Source organism: Oryx dammah, unplaced genomic scaffold, assembly GCF_014754425.2.
Source record: "Oryx dammah isolate SB20612 unplaced genomic scaffold, SCBI_Odam_1.1 HiC_scaffold_1, whole genome shotgun sequence".
Taxonomy (NCBI): domain Eukaryota; kingdom Metazoa; phylum Chordata; class Mammalia; order Artiodactyla; family Bovidae; genus Oryx; species Oryx dammah.
In genome coordinates this window covers 75,516,620-75,534,511 of record NW_024070185.1, presented here as the reverse complement: position 1 = coordinate 75,534,511, position 17,892 = coordinate 75,516,620, and the positions used below count along the sequence as shown (strand labels likewise).

Here is a 17,892-nt window from a genome sequence, read left to right as displayed (position 1 = left end):
CTATACTGGCTTTGTTCATAGTGATGCTTCCCAAGGCCCATTTGACTTCACATTCCAGGATGTCTGGCTCTAGGTGAGTGATCACACCATCATGGTTATCTGGGTCATGAAGATCATTTTTGTATAGTTCTTCTGTGTGTTCTTACCACCTCTTCTTAATATCTTCTGTTTCTGTTAGGTCCATACCATTTTTGTCTTTTATTGAGCCCATCGTTGCATGAAATGTTCCCTTGGTAGTTCTAATTTTCTTGAAGAGATCTCTAGTCTTTCCCATTCTATTGTTTTCCTCTATTTCTTTGCACTGATCACTGAGGAAGGCTTTCTTATCTCTCCTTGCTATTCTTTGGAACTCTGCATTCAAATGGGTATACCTTTCCTTTTCTCCTTTACCTTTCACTTCTCTTCTTTTTTCAGCTATTTGTAAGGCCTCCTCCAACAGCCATTTTGCTTTTTTGCATTTTTTTTCTTGGGGATGGTCTTGATCCCTGTCTCCTGTACAGTGTCACGAACCTCCGTCCGTAGTTCATCAGGCACTCTGGCTATCAGATCTAGACCCTTAAATCTATTTCTCACTTCCACTGTATAATCATAAGGGACTTGATTTAGGTCATACCTGAGTGGTCTAGTGGTTTTCCCTATTTTCTTCAATTTCTGTCTGAATTTGGCAATAAGGAGTTTCTGGTCTGAGCTACAGTCAGCTCCCATTCTTGTTTTTGCTGACTGTATAGAGCTTCTCCATCTTTGGCTGCAAAGAATATAATCACTCTGATTTTGGTGTTGGCCAGCTGGTGATGTCCATGTGTAGAGTCTTCTCTTATGTTGTTGGAAGAGGGGGTTTGTTATGACCAGTGCGTTCTCTTGGCAAAACTCTTATTAGCCTTTGCCCTGCTTCATTCTGTACTCCAAGGCCAAATTTGCTGGTAACTTCAGGTGTTTCTTGACTTCGTGCTTTTGCATGCCAGTCCCCTATAATGAAAAGGGCATCTTTTTGGGGGTGTTAGTTCGAAAAGGTCTTGTAGGTCTTCATAGAACCATTCAACTTCAGCTTCTTCAGCGTTACTGGTTGGGGCATAGACTTGGATTACCATGATATTGAATGGTTTGCCTTGGAAACGAACAGAGATCATTCTGTCATTTTTGAGATTGCATCCCAGTACTGCATTTCGGACTCTTGTTGACTATGATGGCTACTCCATTTCTTCTAAGGGGTTCTTGCCAACAGTGGTAGATATAATGGTCATCTGCATTAAATTCACCCATTCCAGTCCATTTTAAGTTGCTTATTCCTAAAGTGTCGACTTTCACTCTTGCCATCTCCTGTTTGACCACTTCCAATTTGCCTTGATTCATGGACCTAACATTCCAGATTCCTCTGATATTGCTCTTTACAGCATCAGACCTTGCTTCTATCACCAGTCACACCCACAACTGGGTGTTGCTTTTGCTTTGGCTCCATCCCTTCATTCTTTCTGGAGTTATTTCTCCACTGATCTCCAGTAGCATATTGGGCACCTATCAACCTGGGGAGTTCATCTTTCAGTGTCCTATCTTTTTGCCTTTTCATACTGTTCATGGGGTTCTCAAGGCAAGAATACTGAAGTGGTTTGCCATTCCCTTCTCCAGTAGACCACATTTTCTCAGAACTCTCCACCATGATCTGTCTGTCTTGGGTGGCCCTACACAGCATGCCTCATAGTTTCATTGAATTAGATAAGGCTGTGGTCCATGTGATTAGATTGATTAGTTTTCTGTGATTGTGGTTTCACTGTGTCTGCCCTCTGATGCCGTCTCTCACCACCTACTGTCTTACTGGGGTTTCTCTTACCTTGGACGTGGGGTATCTCCTCACAGCCGCAGCTACTGACCTTGGACGTAGGGTATCTCCTCTTGTCTGCTCGCCTGGTAGATTTATTCCTAAGTATTTTATTCTTTTCATTGCAGTGGTAAATGGAATTGTTTCCTTAATTTCTCTGTTTTCTCATTATTATTGTATAGGAATATGAGGGATTTCTGTGTGTTAATTTTATATTCTGCAACTTTACTATATGCATTGATTAGGTCTAGTAATTTTCTGGTGGTGACTTTAGGGTCTTCTACATAAAGGATCATGCCATTTGCAAACAGTGAGAGTTTTACTACTTCTTTCCAATCTGGATTCCTTTTATTTCTTTTTCTTCTCTGATTGCTGTGGCTAAAAGTTCCAAAACTATGTTGAATAGTAGTGGTGAGAGTGGGCACCCTTGTCTTGTTCCTGACTTGAGGGGAAATGCTTTCAATTTTTCACCATTGAGGATAATGTTTGCTGTGAGTTTGTCATATATAGCTTTTATTATGTTGAGGTATGTTCCTTCTGTTCTTGCTTTTTGGAGAGTTTTTATCATAAATGGATGTTGAATTTTGTCAAAGGCTTTGTCTGTATCTATTGAGATAATCATATGGCTTTTATTTTTCAATTTGTTAATGTGGTATAGTACATTCATTTATTTGTGGATATTGAAGAATCCTTGCATCCCTGGGATAAAGCCCACTTGGTCATGGTATATGATCTTTTTAATATGTTGTTGGATTCTGATTGCTAGAATTTTGTTAAGGATTTTTGCATCTATGTTCATCAGTGATATTGGCCTGTAGTTTTCTTTTTTTCGTGGCATCTTTGTCTGGTTTTGGTATTAGGGTGATGGTGGCCTCATAGAATGAGTTTGGCAGTTTACCTTCCTCTGCAATTTTTGGAAGAGTTTGAGTAGGATAGGTGTTAGCGCTTCTTTAAATTTTTGGTAGAATTCACTTGTGAAGCAGAAGGGCTTTCTTATTCAAAGATTATAGCTATTCATATTATATAGAAACTGAAAGTGAAGTCGCTCAGTCATGTCCGACTCTTTGCAACCCCATGGACTGTAGCCTACCAGGCTTCTCTGTCCGTGGGATTTTCCAGGCAAGAATACTGGAGTGGGCTGCCATTTCCTTCTCCAGGAGATCTTCCCGACCCAGGGATTGAACCCTAGTCTCCTGCATTGTAGGCAGACGCTTTGCCGTCTGAGCCACTAGGGAAGTCCCATATTGTATAGATTTCATGTTAATACTTCAGTGGTTTCATTTTTTTAATTAAAATAGTATTTTATATTATTCAATGATTATATACTTAGTATAAAACAATTTTGATGAATGGAAATTTTTAAACAGTAAAATGAAATCTTCCATAGTCTCACATTCTAAGAGAGTGTTAAAAGTGGTGTTGTATATCCTTCTAGGATTTTTTCTTTGCATGTAGTATTATAATTTGGGGGTCATGGGGCCATATTTTATGATTCTGTATTATCATATTTGGGCTTCCCTGGTGGCTCAGCCTTTGACTGTGTTGATCACAATAAACTGTGGAAAATTCTGAAAGAGATGGGAATACCAGACCACCTGACCTGTCTCTTGAGAAACCTGTATGCAAGTCAGGAAGCAACAGTTAGAATTGGACATGGAACAACAGACTGGTTCCAAATAGGAAAAGGAGTACGTCAAGGCTGTGTATTGTCAACCTGCTTATTTAACTTCTATGCAGAGTACATCATAAGAAACGCTGGGCTGGATGAAGCATCAGCCAGAGTCCAGATTGCCAGGAGAAATATCAATAACCTCAGATATGTAGATGACACCACCGTTATGACAAAGTGAAGAAGAACTAAAGGGCCTCTTGATGAAAATGAAAGAGGAGAGTGAAAGAGTTGGCTTAAAGGTCAACATTCAGAAAACTAAGATCATGGCATCTGATCCCATCACATCATGGCAAACAGATGGGGAAACAGTGGCTGATTTTATTTTTCTGGGCTCCAAAATCACCGCAGATGGTGATTGCAGCCATGAAATTACAAGAGGCTTACTCCTTGTAAGGAAAGTTATGACCAACCTAGACAGCATATTGAAAAGCAGAGACATTACTTTGCCAACAAAAGTCCATCTAGTCAAGGCTATGGTTTTTGCAGTGGTCATGTATGGATGTGAGAGTTGGACTGTAAAGAAAACTGAGCGCCAAAGAATTGATGCTTTTGAACTGTGGTGTTGGAGAAGACTCTTGAGAGTCCCTTGGACTGCAAGGAGATCCAACCAGTCCATCCTAAAGGAAACCAGTCCTGGGTGTTCATTGGAAGGACTGATGTTGAAGCTGAAACGCCAATACTTCGGTCACCTCATGCGAAGAGCTGACTCATTTGAGAAGACCCTGATGCTCGGAGGGATTGGGGGCAGGAGGAGAAGGGGACGACAAAAAATGAGATGGTTGGATGGCATCACCGACTCAACGGACATGGGTTTGGGTGAACTCTGGGAGTTGGTGATGGATAGGGAGGCCTGGTGTGCCGCGGTTCATGGGATCACAAAGAGTCAGACACGACTGAGCGACTGGACTGAACTGGTGGCCCAGTGGTAAAGAATCCACCTGTAATGCAGATAACATGGGTTCAATCCCTGAGTCAGGAAGATCCCTTGGAGAAGAAAGTAACAACACAAACCAGTATTCTTGCCTGGGAAATCCATGGACAGAGGTGCCTGGTGGGTACAGTTCATGGGTTCACAAAAGAGTAGGACACAACTTCACAACTAAATAACAAAACATCATAATATTTGGTGATTTCCATCCTTATTGTTGGGCATTAAATTGATTTCCACTTTTTTGTGGTAATCTTCTATGGACACTCATAGATACTCCCCCCTCACTTATCTATTTAGATGAATTCCTAGAAGTAGATTCCTGGGCCTCGCTTATCTATTTAGATAAATTCCTATTAATGAGTTTCCTGGGCCATTAAATAGTATGTATATTGCTAATTTTGATCCACATTTTTTTTTTTTCCAAAATCATATTATACTGTCATGTTTTTCTCTAGGCTTCAACCATGCTTGCCTCTTTACTAGCCTTCAAACGCTCTAGCTCTTTTCTGCCTCAGGGCCTTTATATTAATACATGCTCTTCTTTCTACCTGGAAGGCTCTTACCTCCCTCCACTTTTTACTTAGGCAGTTCCAACCCAGTCACTCAAGGTTCATCTTTAAAGTGTCAGGACCTCAGAGAAAGCTTCTCTGATCCACTAGGGAATAACCCACATTATTCCCTTTATAGCAGTGTGTTTCTTTTCTTCATTGCTTAATTTCTAATTTCAGGATTTCATAATGTAATATCTGCCTTCTCCACTAGACAAATCCCATGAGGGCACGAATCTTTTCAGTTCGGTTCACTGTTGTATACCCAGCACCTAGCAGCTAGGTGCTCAATGAGCATTTTGTTTTATTTATTTTTAAATTGAAGGATAATTGCTTTACAGAATCAGTGAGTATTTTTGGAATAAAATTATGTTGCCATGTTACTCATTAGATAAAGAGAACCAATATATATTCTTATGAAATATGACTTTTGGTTGTTTTTTTTTGCATTTAAATTAAGATGGCAGGGATTTAACTTGATTTTTCCCAGTTAGCCATTTGTCCCATATCCTACCATTATTCTGTAATTCAGTCTTTTCTGACTTTAAAGTGTTATAGTTGGTTATAATAAATTCTCAAACCTCTTTCTGGACTTCCTTTTCGGGTACATTGCTTTGTCAACCTAGGTACCATGACATGCTATTTTAATCATTTTTGCTGTATAGTATATAATTACTTGATAGGCAGATTCTACTGCATTAACTTTTGTTTCTATCCTGTATTCTCTCAGATAAAATTTTGACTATCTTGCTAAGTTCCAAAGAAGAAAACTCTATTGTAATTTTATTGAATGTATAAAGTAATATTTAGTATTGCCATCAACAAACATTCTTTGTTCTATCCTTTTCAATATTTTACCATTCATTGATCCTGAAAATTACTAAATTTTATTCTTAGGATTTTTTTTTTTAATTGCTGTCAGGATAAAATGTTTTTTCTTACTATATCGTATATGTGTTAATTGATGATATAGTAAAAAAAACTAATTTGGGGTTTTGTATTATTATTTGTTTTGTACTTTTCTCATAAGTTTTCAGTTCTTTTAGGTTTTTAAGATAAACTAATAACAACTTGTCACAAACCACTTTTAGTATGTTTATTCCAGGATGGAAATATTTCAAAGCTCTCATATTGTTCTAGATTACATTTGTAGTTTGAGATTAGGCATAAATATCTTATTTGCTTGTACTGTCCACAGTTACAGTTTTAAAATTGAGTACAAGTGGAAATGTAGTTAACAGTTTAGGTTGCTTTAGAAAATGAATTAAAATTGTGATTTTTTTTCCTGTTAAACCTTTCGTAAAGGATATTGTAAATCAGACTTGACAAAACTGTCTTAGTTCTAAAATGTTGTTTTCCCTGTTTAGGAAGTAGTTCTAAAAGATGGAAGAATTGAAAGATTAAAGTTGGAACTTGAAAGAAAAGATGCTGAAATCCAGAAGCTGAAAAATGTGATTGCTCAGTGGGAGGTTTGTATATATTTAGTGTTGTAAGCTAAAAAATTCTATAAATTTGTACATTTTCTGTTTTTATTATATGCAAATATGTTTAATATTTGATAGAAATACTATCTGCTATTTAGGTTTTTAGCTCATTGATTATATATAATCTGAATGATAATATATTTTTATCATAGTAAAATAGGTATAACATTAAAATTGCCATTTTGACCATTTTTAAGCATATAATTCAGTGGCAGCAAGTGTTGTATAACCATCACCACTATCTGTTTCCAGAACATTTTCATCATCCCAAACAGAAACTCTGTACCCATTGAACTCCCTATTTTTCCTTGTACTGCAGTCCTTGACCTCTAATCTCTGTGCATTTGCCTGTTCTAGGTACTTCATATAAGTGGAATCATGATATTTGTCCTTTTGTGGTCTGTCTGTCTTCACTTGCCATAATGTTTTCAACATGTATATCCATGTTATACTATATATCAGAACTTCATTCGTTTTTCTGGCTGAATAATACTTCACTGTGTGTTTATACCACTCTTTTTTATTCATCTGTTGATGGACACTCATATTGTTTCCACCTTTTGGCTATTGTGAATAATATAGCCATGAACATTGATACTAAGTATCTGAGTCCTTGCTTTCCTTTCTTTTGGTATATAGAATTGTTGAATCATATGGTAATTCTGTGTTTAACTTTAAAAAAATTTTTAAATGTTTTTAATTGGATTATAATTGCTTTACAATGTTGTGTTAGTTTCTGCTGTGCAACAGTGTGAATCAGCTATATGTATACATACATACCCTCCCTCTTAAGCATGCCTCCATCCCACCCTTCTTGGTCATCACAGAGCACTACGCTGTGCTCCCTACGCTAAGTAACAGCTTCCCACTAGCTATCTGTTTTACACAAGATAGTGTATATAATGTCAGTGCTACTCTCTCAATTCATGTGGTAATTCTGTTTAACTTTTTAAGGAACCATCAGACTTTTCCGTAGCAGTTGCACCATGTTACTTTTCCCCCAGCAATGCATAAGGTTACCAGTTTCTTCATACCCTCACCAACACATATTATTTATACAGTTTATTTTAACCACAGAACTAGTACTCTTCTCCTTTCTCAGGCTTTAAAAAAAAATCTCTTATTCATCTCAAGTAGAATTCTTTTTTTGAACTAATATTTCTTCACTCAACAATTATTTGTTGAATGCCTATAATATACCAGGTGCTTTTCTGGGCCTTGTATGAAGAAAAAAATGTCAGGTTCCAGCTCTGACGGTTCTTACATTTCCCTTCCTTTTATACTCGTGCCTTTAAGAATCATTCCTGTTAAAAACCCTCCTGAACTTCACCCACTTCTCCCTTTTCTTGTCATTTATATTTTATTTTGCTTTTGTTGAGCACTTACCAGGAGTTAGACACAGTGAGTGCAAATGAATTAGTAAGAAGTTCATAGTCTAATGGAGAAGATAAATCATGTAAATAAATTTGAAGTACAATGCAGAATTTGTGACAGATTTGACAGAGTGTTCTAGAAACAGGAATGAATCTGTTGCTGCTATTGAAAATTGCTAAGGATTTCACCCAAAAAAGAGATTGTTTTCCCACACTGAACATTGCATAAAAGGAACAGAATGGGAGGAAATGCATTGTTGCTGATATTTAGAGAAATGGGAAGTTGTAGGAGAGATTAGAGATGTTAGTTGAGGTAAGAATATGAAGGTATTTGCATTTGAGACAAGGAGAGGGCAGTAAAGGTTTTAGAAGGAAAGTGACCTAAGAGTTGTTTTGTGGAAGGTAATGCACATAGCTGAGGCCTGGAATAAAGACAAATCTGGTAACATAATTAACAGGTATTGAGTGTTAAGAGGAAGAACACATTTTTAACTGGTTTGGGAAATGGGAACTAACAGATTGTGTTTAGACATGTTGAGTTTGAAATGGCTGTGGATGTGGGCATAGATGTTCAGGATGTTGAACATCTGTGTTGGACACTGTGGAGTCACAACATATGTGTATTTACTTTGTGTTCTCTTTCATGAAGTTAAAAGTGCTAATGAGGACATTATATTCCATATGTTCTTTGTTATAAATTGCATAGTACTAGGATTTTATACTTTTAGGTTTTCACAGATATTAATACATTTCCTGTTCAGGATTATATTTGCAAAACTATGTTATTTTTATGAGCAATATAAAGAATTTTCATGGATTATTTTGATCATTTACAGTCTTTCCTTTATGAACTGGCTTTAGACCTTGAAGAGTAACTAAAGATATGCCTCCCTATATACACTGATCTGAACCTTGGACAAAGGCTTGAGCTTAAGAAACAGTTTGATAATATATTAACATTGATTGAAGCCCTGAGAGTGAGAATTTCATAATGGATACAGTACTATATTCCCAGTAGATATATTTCTGTATTCATAATGAGTATAGTTGTAATTGACTGTATGTTTTCCCCTTCATATTTTTGTCTCCCTCCTTGTCTCCCTCCTTCATTTCTTAGCTTCTCAAAAGTCCAAAAGTCCTACTACCTTTGATGTTCACTATGCTTGCTTCTTCCATTCAGTGTGCTGTCTGCAGTATCGCTGACTTACATTATTGCTTTATCCTCACCAATTTACTGGACATAATATTTAGTAAAAGTCATCTGCTGGACTTAATTTAAAATACATCAGATTTGTTTTATAAGGAAGATTTTTTAATCTGGTAACTTCTGTACATATCTGTGTACATGTTGAGAGAAGAAATGAGAAGTTTCTTATATTAATCTATATTGTTTGACCTCCTCTATTTCTATAATTATTAAATATATTGTTTTCTCTAATGTATTAATTTATTAAATATTTATAAATAGTTCAGTTTGTGCTATATGTTGAATAAAGGTACTATAGGGGGAAAATTCTCTGGAATCTTGATGTTAATGTGGGAATACAATTCCTAAATTGTTTATAATGTATAACTGTGTCATTTGTGTAGTTTGAAAAGAAATTAAGCCATTTTTTAAAAGTTGAAAATAACTGAAAGATATTTCAGTAGATTACTCATTTCAGCCCAAAATTATTTTAACAGTATTTAGTTAATGAAATAACAAAAGATTAGTAAAGCCTTAATTGATCAAATATAGAACTGTACTGTACAGTAACCACTACATGTGTTATAAAATTAATATGCTACATGAATTTTAAATAAAAATAAAATTTTTAATTTGTATAAGTAAAGGTTAAATCAATTAAAAATTTAATAAAACTGAAAACAATTAAAAGTAATTTTCTCAGTAACACTGGCTACGTTTCTAGTAGTTAGTAGTCACATATTGAACAGTGGCAGTTATAGAAAAGAACAGAGAGTTCTAGTATAGTACTGTATAGAACTGTGCATCATTTTTCTTTTTGTTTTCATGTAATTATTTTGAATTGTATAAGGATTTTATTCAAGGAAGAAAAATGACTCTTCAGAAAAATTTAGTTTTATTCTCTTTTCTCCACTTTTATCCTACTCTATTTATTCAGTCACCTATAATATTGATATATATATTATTATACTGGGGATTTAAATAATATTTTTAAATACATTTTCCTTCATCTTGGTTCTTTCAGAAGTAATTTATGTCTTTGAGCAAGTCTAGAATTCATAGCTCCATAAATTGGTAATAAGGCATTTATCACATGATATACTTTTTAAAAAATTAAATCTTTTTATTTGATTATTAGGCAAAGTATAAAGAAGTAAAGGCAAGAAATGCACAGTTATTGAAAATGCTTCAGGAAGGTGAAAGTAAGTGATTTCTGTTTTTAGAATTAATCTTAAAAATATTTGAAGATAACTTTCCAAGATATATGATTTATTAACTCAACAAAATAAAAAGGTTTCCCAAAGTGGTACAAACTGGATTATTCTTGATAATTTTATGATTACAAGTCTCTCTTACAGCACCTTAGTATTATACAAGTTTACAACTATTGAGGTAAGAAACTCTTGAAATTTCAGTTCTTATAAATTATTGGACTACATTTAGAGGGAAAACAGGAATAACATTTTCTTAAGATTCTATTTCTTAATAGAGGAGAAGGCCTATCATCATTTCAGCTTCTCCTTCTCCCCTGTCTCCCTGCCCCAACTCTTCATATTTTAGTGGCCACTCTAAACTTTTGCCTATAGATCACGAGTAGGAAGCCAAGGAACTCAATCAAAAATGACTAGAGATAATAACATTAGTAAAGTTGATGTTATATGAAACTCCCCAAATCAGCTGCATTTCTGAATATGTATACCAAATAGCATTGATCTTGAAAGCTCTGTGAAAAATTTACATTAAGAATAAGTGTGTATTAAATTTGTAAAAGAAAATGATGAACCATATAAGACATAAAGACATGAATAGATGAGAAAATGTTTTATATAGATGAAATTAAGTATAACAATTTCCCTTGTTTACAAATGTTAATGAAATCCCAAATATAGCTCCTGTGAGTACTGTATAGCACTTAAGAAATTAAGAGTTTATGAAGCACACCTTAAAAGATAAGTAAACAAGATACCTAAAATTGTTTCAGATATGAAGATATTGGGAGTGGAATTGTCCAACCAAAATTTAAACTATATTAAATAGCAGTTATTAAAACAATATGAGTAAAAACCAGAAATCCTGTCCAATTGAATAGAATAGATAGTCTTAAAGTAGAGTCAAACATTTTTTAAAATTTTACTATTTTTATAATGTAACTTAACTGTTACACAGCTTAACTATGATAAAATAGAAGTTAAATAATAATGGGAAATGACATTATTTGAACAGTTAGATATCAACATCCTGAGATGAATTTAGATTTATGCATATCACTGAGCTCCATGTGGATCATTTAATGAATAACGGTATGAAAAAAAAATAATGTTTACAAGATACATTTCTAATTGAAGAAATTAAGGATATCATTGAATACTGGATGTATGATTTTTAAATATGTAAAAATAAAGTAATATTCCTTAGGGAAACAATTGTGAAAAGTGAGAAAGTTAACTGATAAAAACTTACTCTCAAAAATAGACTAAAATGGCTACCATAAGTAATATCGGTGTCCATACTCCATACTATAAGTTGTCCAAGTAGAATAATTTTATATAGAACTATTACATGAAAAATACAGTACGTTAGAGTATAGACATTAGCATTTATAATATAAATGTAAATATAGTCAGTTCTATTATAATAACAATATGTGTTCCTAAAAATCACTAACCTTTACAAAATCATACAGTTAAAGACCACAGAATTTATACAAAAAATGGAATTAGCATACAACATTTAAAGGTTTCATCAATGACACATGAAAAAAATTGGGAACTTAATTAAAAAGGTAACAGTTTTATTCATGTTAAAATGGTTAAACACATAAATACTATAATAAATATGGCACTTTACTTTGAAGACAACCTGAAGTTTACTGTAGAAGTTGGTTTCAGAAGGGTTGCAGCTTGTGTTTGTTATTATTAAGTGATGGAATGATGGAAAGTAGTGTGGTTCTTGACATAGTGAACTGAAATAGCTGATAATTAATTTCAGGTGTGTGCATGGCTGCAGTTTTCTGTGTTCATGAAATTGTGCTTAAAACAAGTATACAGTTCATGTTATGTTCAAGTTGTTCTCTGTATCAGTCTCTTTGAAACACAAAAAAGCATTACAGAAAAACTAGTTAAAATATGACATAATTGTTAAAAATCACTTATTTCTCAATGAGTGTGCTTAATTCTGAGGATGAAGGAGTAGAAGGTATAATTTGTAAAAGTTCCCAGTTTGAGTCTTGAGAGACTGTGATTTGTTTCTTGATACAGCATCTCACCTTAGTGCATATCAAACTGGGAAAAATTTGAATGACAGTGTTACATTGGAAGAGCTGTGGTGATAGAGATTTCTTGCTTTCTTAAAGAGGGAAAAACCTTTAGACAAGTGCATAGTTCTGAAACTAAAGATGTTACATGATTAACTGTGCTCATATGAGCTACATTTATTTGATAGTTCTTTAATGGTATGAATTGAGCTTCCCAGGTGGCTCAGAGGTTAAAGCGTCTGCCTGCAATGCGGGAGACTCAGGTTCAATCCCTGGGTTAGGAAGATCCCCTGGAGAAGGAAATGGCAACCCACTCCAGTATTCTTGCCTGGAGAATCCCGTGGATGGAGGAGCCTGGTAGGCTACAGTTCACGGGGTTGCAGAGTCAGACACGACTGAGCGACTTCACTCACTTCACATTAATAGTATGAAAAGTCAGATGAAAATAATTTTTGTGGGCCTTAGAGTATGCACAATTGACAATTTTAACAACAACCAAAAAAACACAGTATGTTTTTCAAATCTTTGACTAGTCTAGGTATTTAAAGTTTTTTTTCCCTATGTGAAATGTTTTATTTACTCTGTCCTTATCCTTTTTAGTATAGATGGAAAAAATTAATCTTTTATCATAGCTGTACAATTAATATTTTACCACCACAGAAAATGTAAATTTTCCAATGAAAACTGTTGTGGTGATGATAATGATCAGAATTTACCAGTGGAAATAAAGAGGTATATATAGGTTCAGGAATACAGTCATTAAGTATGAGGACAATTTAATCTTTGCCTGACTGTACTGCTGTCTTGGTTCACCAAAAGTATTATTAAAGTATCTGAGTGATTGAAAAGATTATACTGCTGTTTTTCCTTTTTTGTCAGTGAAAGATAAAGCAGAAATACTTCTTCAAGTTGATGAATCACAAAGTATCAAGAATGAGCTAACAGTACAGGTAAGGAAAACTATTTATTCTTTTGTCCTGAATTAGGAAACTTGACTAAACAAAAAGACAGCCCTTCAGTACTGCAAAAAAAATGTTTTAAACTATACTTCATTATCACTGTGCTGTGCTGTAGCAAATGAATGAAGATTCTGTTTACTGTGCTAAGAGAGGTATATATGTCCTAAAGAATAGGGGAAGATAAGGTTCTATTTTAGTTGATGTGGACTATGAATATAGAGACAGAAAGGGCAGATAGAATTTACCATGTTCATGTACTTGATTTTCTCCCCTTCTCATCCTTATCCTGTGATCTTGTCTTAGAACAGTGAACTTGTCCTGCCTATCTTTATAATATACAATTGAGCAAAATGCCTAATTGAAATTGTATGTGGGGAGAGAGGTTCTCTTCTGATGCTCCTTAATCTAGTAGTCAAAAATCATCATTGCGAATAAGTGTTAAGAAATAGAGTATTGATCAAAAAAGTCTCTTTTAATTGAATATTTGGTTATAGGTAACTTCACTTCATGCTGCATTAGAACAAGAAAGATCTAAAGTGAAAGTGTTACAAGCAGAATTAGCCAAATATCAGGTATGCTTTTATAAGTGTTTTCATCACAAATAATACATTTAGAAAAGATACATACATGTGAGGATAAATGTACTGTTTTATTCTTAGGCCACAGTTTACTCACCAAATTTGTTATTGGTTATGTAGTTTACATATTAGAAAATGTTAATTCTAGATATTGGTATATACAGCAGTAACTAAAGTAATTCAGCATGGTCTTTGGTGCTACATAGATGATGTGGTGTACGTGCCAGTGCATCCTATTGAGGGAAGGTATATAATAATGTTCATCCCATTACATTGTAAGTTTGATCATGTGGGTACAGCAATATCTTTTAGATATCTTATGATAAAGATATCTTCCCCCTTTGTAATCAATAAATAATATGTGATATTATAGTTTGAGATTGTGTGAGTATTCTTTTCTTTTTACTCAGTGGTTTTAGCACCCATTGATGATATTTGTAACAGTTATTATTTTGGTAGTTACAAAAGAGTGATTTTTCTAATTCTGTCATTTCTTCTGCATTTACAAGCTGGCATTGAGTATTTTTTTCTGGATGAAGCCATAAATAATGTTATGGCTTTCTTTCAGTATATGTGTACATGTGTGAATAAATACAAACACATATATATTTGTGTATACATATGTATGTGTGTCTATGTCATGATATAAAATGAGTTAATTAGTGTGGAGTCATAGTCAAAAAAGTTTGGAAGCCACTACTGGTGGACTAGAGAACATAAAAGTTGGTTAGCTCCAGCTTTTGACATCTCATCAGTCCAGGAAGGAAGATTCCCTTTGTCTGGGAAGCTCTGAAAAGGATTGTTGAATTATTATTATTTTTTAAAAAACTCTTGTTTAGAAGTGAAGTAAGAGTTTTAAGCTGTATAACATTGGTTAATATGTATAGTGAGTATCTACCTTGTAGAAAGTTTTTTAGTAACTTTATTTTTTATTTCCCTGCTGTCACGAAATAAATCTTGTTTTTAATACCTGTCATTATACATCTCAAGTTTTACATAACCTTTTCAGATTTTTTCCTCTGGATAAATCTTTTCAAAACTTTTATTTGTTCAGGAGTGAATAATAGCATTATTTGATTTTTTTTTTTTTAAGGAAGGTTGGTATAGATATGTTTTTGAAATCTGAGAGGGAAGTTATAGGCAGAAAAAGGATGGAACAAAGAGAAGCTGCCAACATTATTAAATGGGTCTGGGTTCCTTGTGCCCCTCATATAACCACCACTCTGAGAAATGTACTTTCACAGGCAAGTCATTCCCAAATTTGGCTGATCATCAGAATCTCTTGGGAACTTTTTGAATTACAGATTGTTCAGCCCACTCCTAATTATCATAAATAAATAGGTTGGGACAAAGTCTGGGCATCAGAATTTTAAAAATATTACTACTTAGGTGATTCACTAGGTACTTTTGCCATAGTTTATAAAAATGAAAAATTATTAAATTATTATAAATACCTTATACCATTAGTGTTAGTCACTCAGTCCTGTCTGATTCTTTGTGAGCCCATGGACTGTAGCCTGCCAGGCTCCTCTGTCCATGGAATTCTCCAGGCAAGAATACTAGAGTGGGTAGCTATTCCCTTCTCTAGGGGGTCTTCCCAACCCAGGGATCAAACCCAGATCTCCCACATTCAGGCAGATTCTTTACCGACTGAGCCACCAGGGAAGCCCCCATCAAACCATTATTTATGGTTAAAATGGAGGGTAGAATAGTTATGGATGATTAAATTTTCTTTTTTGTACCTTTGTGCTTTTCATATTTTTAAAATAAGTATTTGCTTTTTGAATCAGAGTAAGGCAGAAAATGTTACATTAAAAGTAATTAATGAAAGATTACTTTCTGTCTTTTAAGCTAGAACAAAATCAGATTTCTAATGCTGTTTTATATGAACAGAACTATACAACACTTGAATTTGAAATTGAATTACCCAAAGGGATAAGGATGCAATTCCCCAAATTTGCTGATCATATGGAGCAAGTTATTTTAGCATTGATCAAAATTTTTATTTTTTAAAAAGATCTGGGACAGTGCAGATGAACTCTAAAAAATAAGACACTGGTAATCATAGTAAATCCAGACTAATTCAAATAGATAGCTGTTTTCTACAGCCTACTTTAACCATTGATAAAAGCCATGTAAAAATAATTTAGTTGTATGTTAATTCAAATTTGCAACAAACTCAAAAAGAAGTTCCTTCCTTTTCATAGTCAAAAATGCCTTTGATCTCATTTATTCTTAAAAGGAAAATTCCCTCCAAAATGTTACTTTCTAAATAATTTACCCTATTTCTTTTTGCAGGGTGGCAGAAAAGGGAAAAGAAACTCTGAATCCGACCAGTGTAGGTGATTCCATTAGCCTTTGAGGTCAACACAAAAGGAAAACTTTCAGGGTTTTGCAAAAATGTATATATTTAATGCTGTGCAACTGCTGAACTATGCAGTTTTTGTTGAAGAAATTTCAAATGATTAGCTCACTAACAGTCTATAATTTTATGTCCTTTTGGCTTAAAGTGAAAAGAATAAAAATAGAATTCCAGGAGAACTCACTGATTATTGTATACTATTCATACTTCTTATCACTTTAGTTTTTCATCAGTCAATAAAATTAACTTACTCTTCCATTAATATGTTTGGTTTTTTAAATTTCAGAAACAATGTGAAAGTGTGGTTTTTGTTCATAGCACAATCAGTTACTTGGATTTAAGCTCACTGAATATTTACTTGTCCATCCTGAACCTTATAGGACATACAGTATATTGCCAAATGGCCTATGTTCAGGCAAAACAGAAGACATATTAGAGTGTGATTTCACGTTGTTTGGAAATTGAGAAAACTTGCATGAGATGGTTTTTGGAGGGTAGATACCTTTTCTGTAAATTTTTTGAGAAGCATCCCAGGCAGAAGCAGCAAAATCTGGGCAGAAATATTAGTAAAGAATAGTCTGACTTGAGGACCAAAATGTGACACACCGAGAATAGGAAGAGTGTTGACTAGGGGGGAGTGAAGATAGACTTTTCATTGGTATAATTAATTAGTAGTTTATGGGATTGAATTTTTTTTAGTGTAGTCAGTGAAATACAAATATGATTCATTAAAATACAGAGAGTTTTTTTGTTTTATAACAAAGATAAACACGTAAATACTGGTACTGGCCTCCAAAACCAGCATTATAAGAAAGACTCCTTTCATGACAGTCTTCAGGAAAAATACTTTATGTCATCATTACTTACATGTCTGGCTTCTTCCATCAGGTTACATGAAAGTGCAAAGAACTGTGACTTACTATTCTCAATGTTTAGGTCTCTATGTGGCACAAAGTAGGTGTTAAATAATTATTTGTTTAATTAATTGATAAAGTAGTAAAGATTTTAAAGATAATTTCCCTCTAATTTACCTTTGATTAAGAGTAGGTACCATCAGAACCTAATTAATTAATTATATTTGGTAATCCATGATACCGTACTTTTCTACCCAGTGATGAACAAAATCAAATTTCTCATGTTGACTTGTATAAACAAGCTATTCAATAGAACTTGAATAGTTTCAATTATAATTGAATTACCAGCACCCATCATATTATCATCTGCTTTTGATTATCTACCTGTACACTATCCGTTTGGTACATTATCTAACATCTAGCACAGTGCTTGGCACATATTTCAATAAACATGCCATTTTCTACTAGTGTGAATATCAGGCTTCACCGGTGGCTCAACAGTAAAGAATCCGCCTGCAACACAAGAGATGCGGGTTCAGTCCCTGGGTTAGGAAGATGCCCTGGAGAAAGAAATGGCAACCCACTCCAGTATTCTTACCTGGAAGATTCCATGGTCAGAGGAGCCTGGCTACCATCCATGCATTTGCAAAGAGTCGGACATGACTTGGTGACTAAATGAGGACAACTAGTATGTATATAGTTTAAAATCACCTAGGCACATAGAAAATTTCATTGATTATTCTCTTTTGCCTTGAATATTCTCAGGAGTACTGCATTCATGACTTTTTTTTTTTCCCCTGAATTTTTTTTCCTTGATTTATGTATCCACTCCTATGGATAATCTATTACTTCCAGGCCAGTGTCTAAACAGAGAAAGCT

General features: G+C 34.3%; 1 protein-coding gene across 3 annotated transcripts in view; it reads left to right on the top strand.

Annotated features, from left to right (window-relative positions):
• GKAP1 (G kinase anchoring protein 1) overlaps positions 1–16,417 on the top strand; it is an 87,698-nt gene extending 71,281 nt beyond the window's left edge. For all 3 annotated transcript variants that reach the window (XM_040244484.1, XM_040244502.1, XM_040244493.1), the window contains 5 exons: positions 6,332–6,433; positions 10,146–10,209; positions 13,140–13,210; positions 13,714–13,791; positions 16,096–16,417. In XM_040244484.1, coding sequence (XP_040100418.1) covers positions 6,332–6,433; positions 10,146–10,209; positions 13,140–13,210; positions 13,714–13,791; positions 16,096–16,143 — 363 coding nt within the window. In that variant the 3' untranslated portion in view covers positions 16,144–16,417. The remainder of the gene's footprint in view (positions 1–6,331; positions 6,434–10,145; positions 10,210–13,139; positions 13,211–13,713; positions 13,792–16,095) is intronic.
• Positions 16,418–17,892: the final 1,475 nt, after the last annotated feature.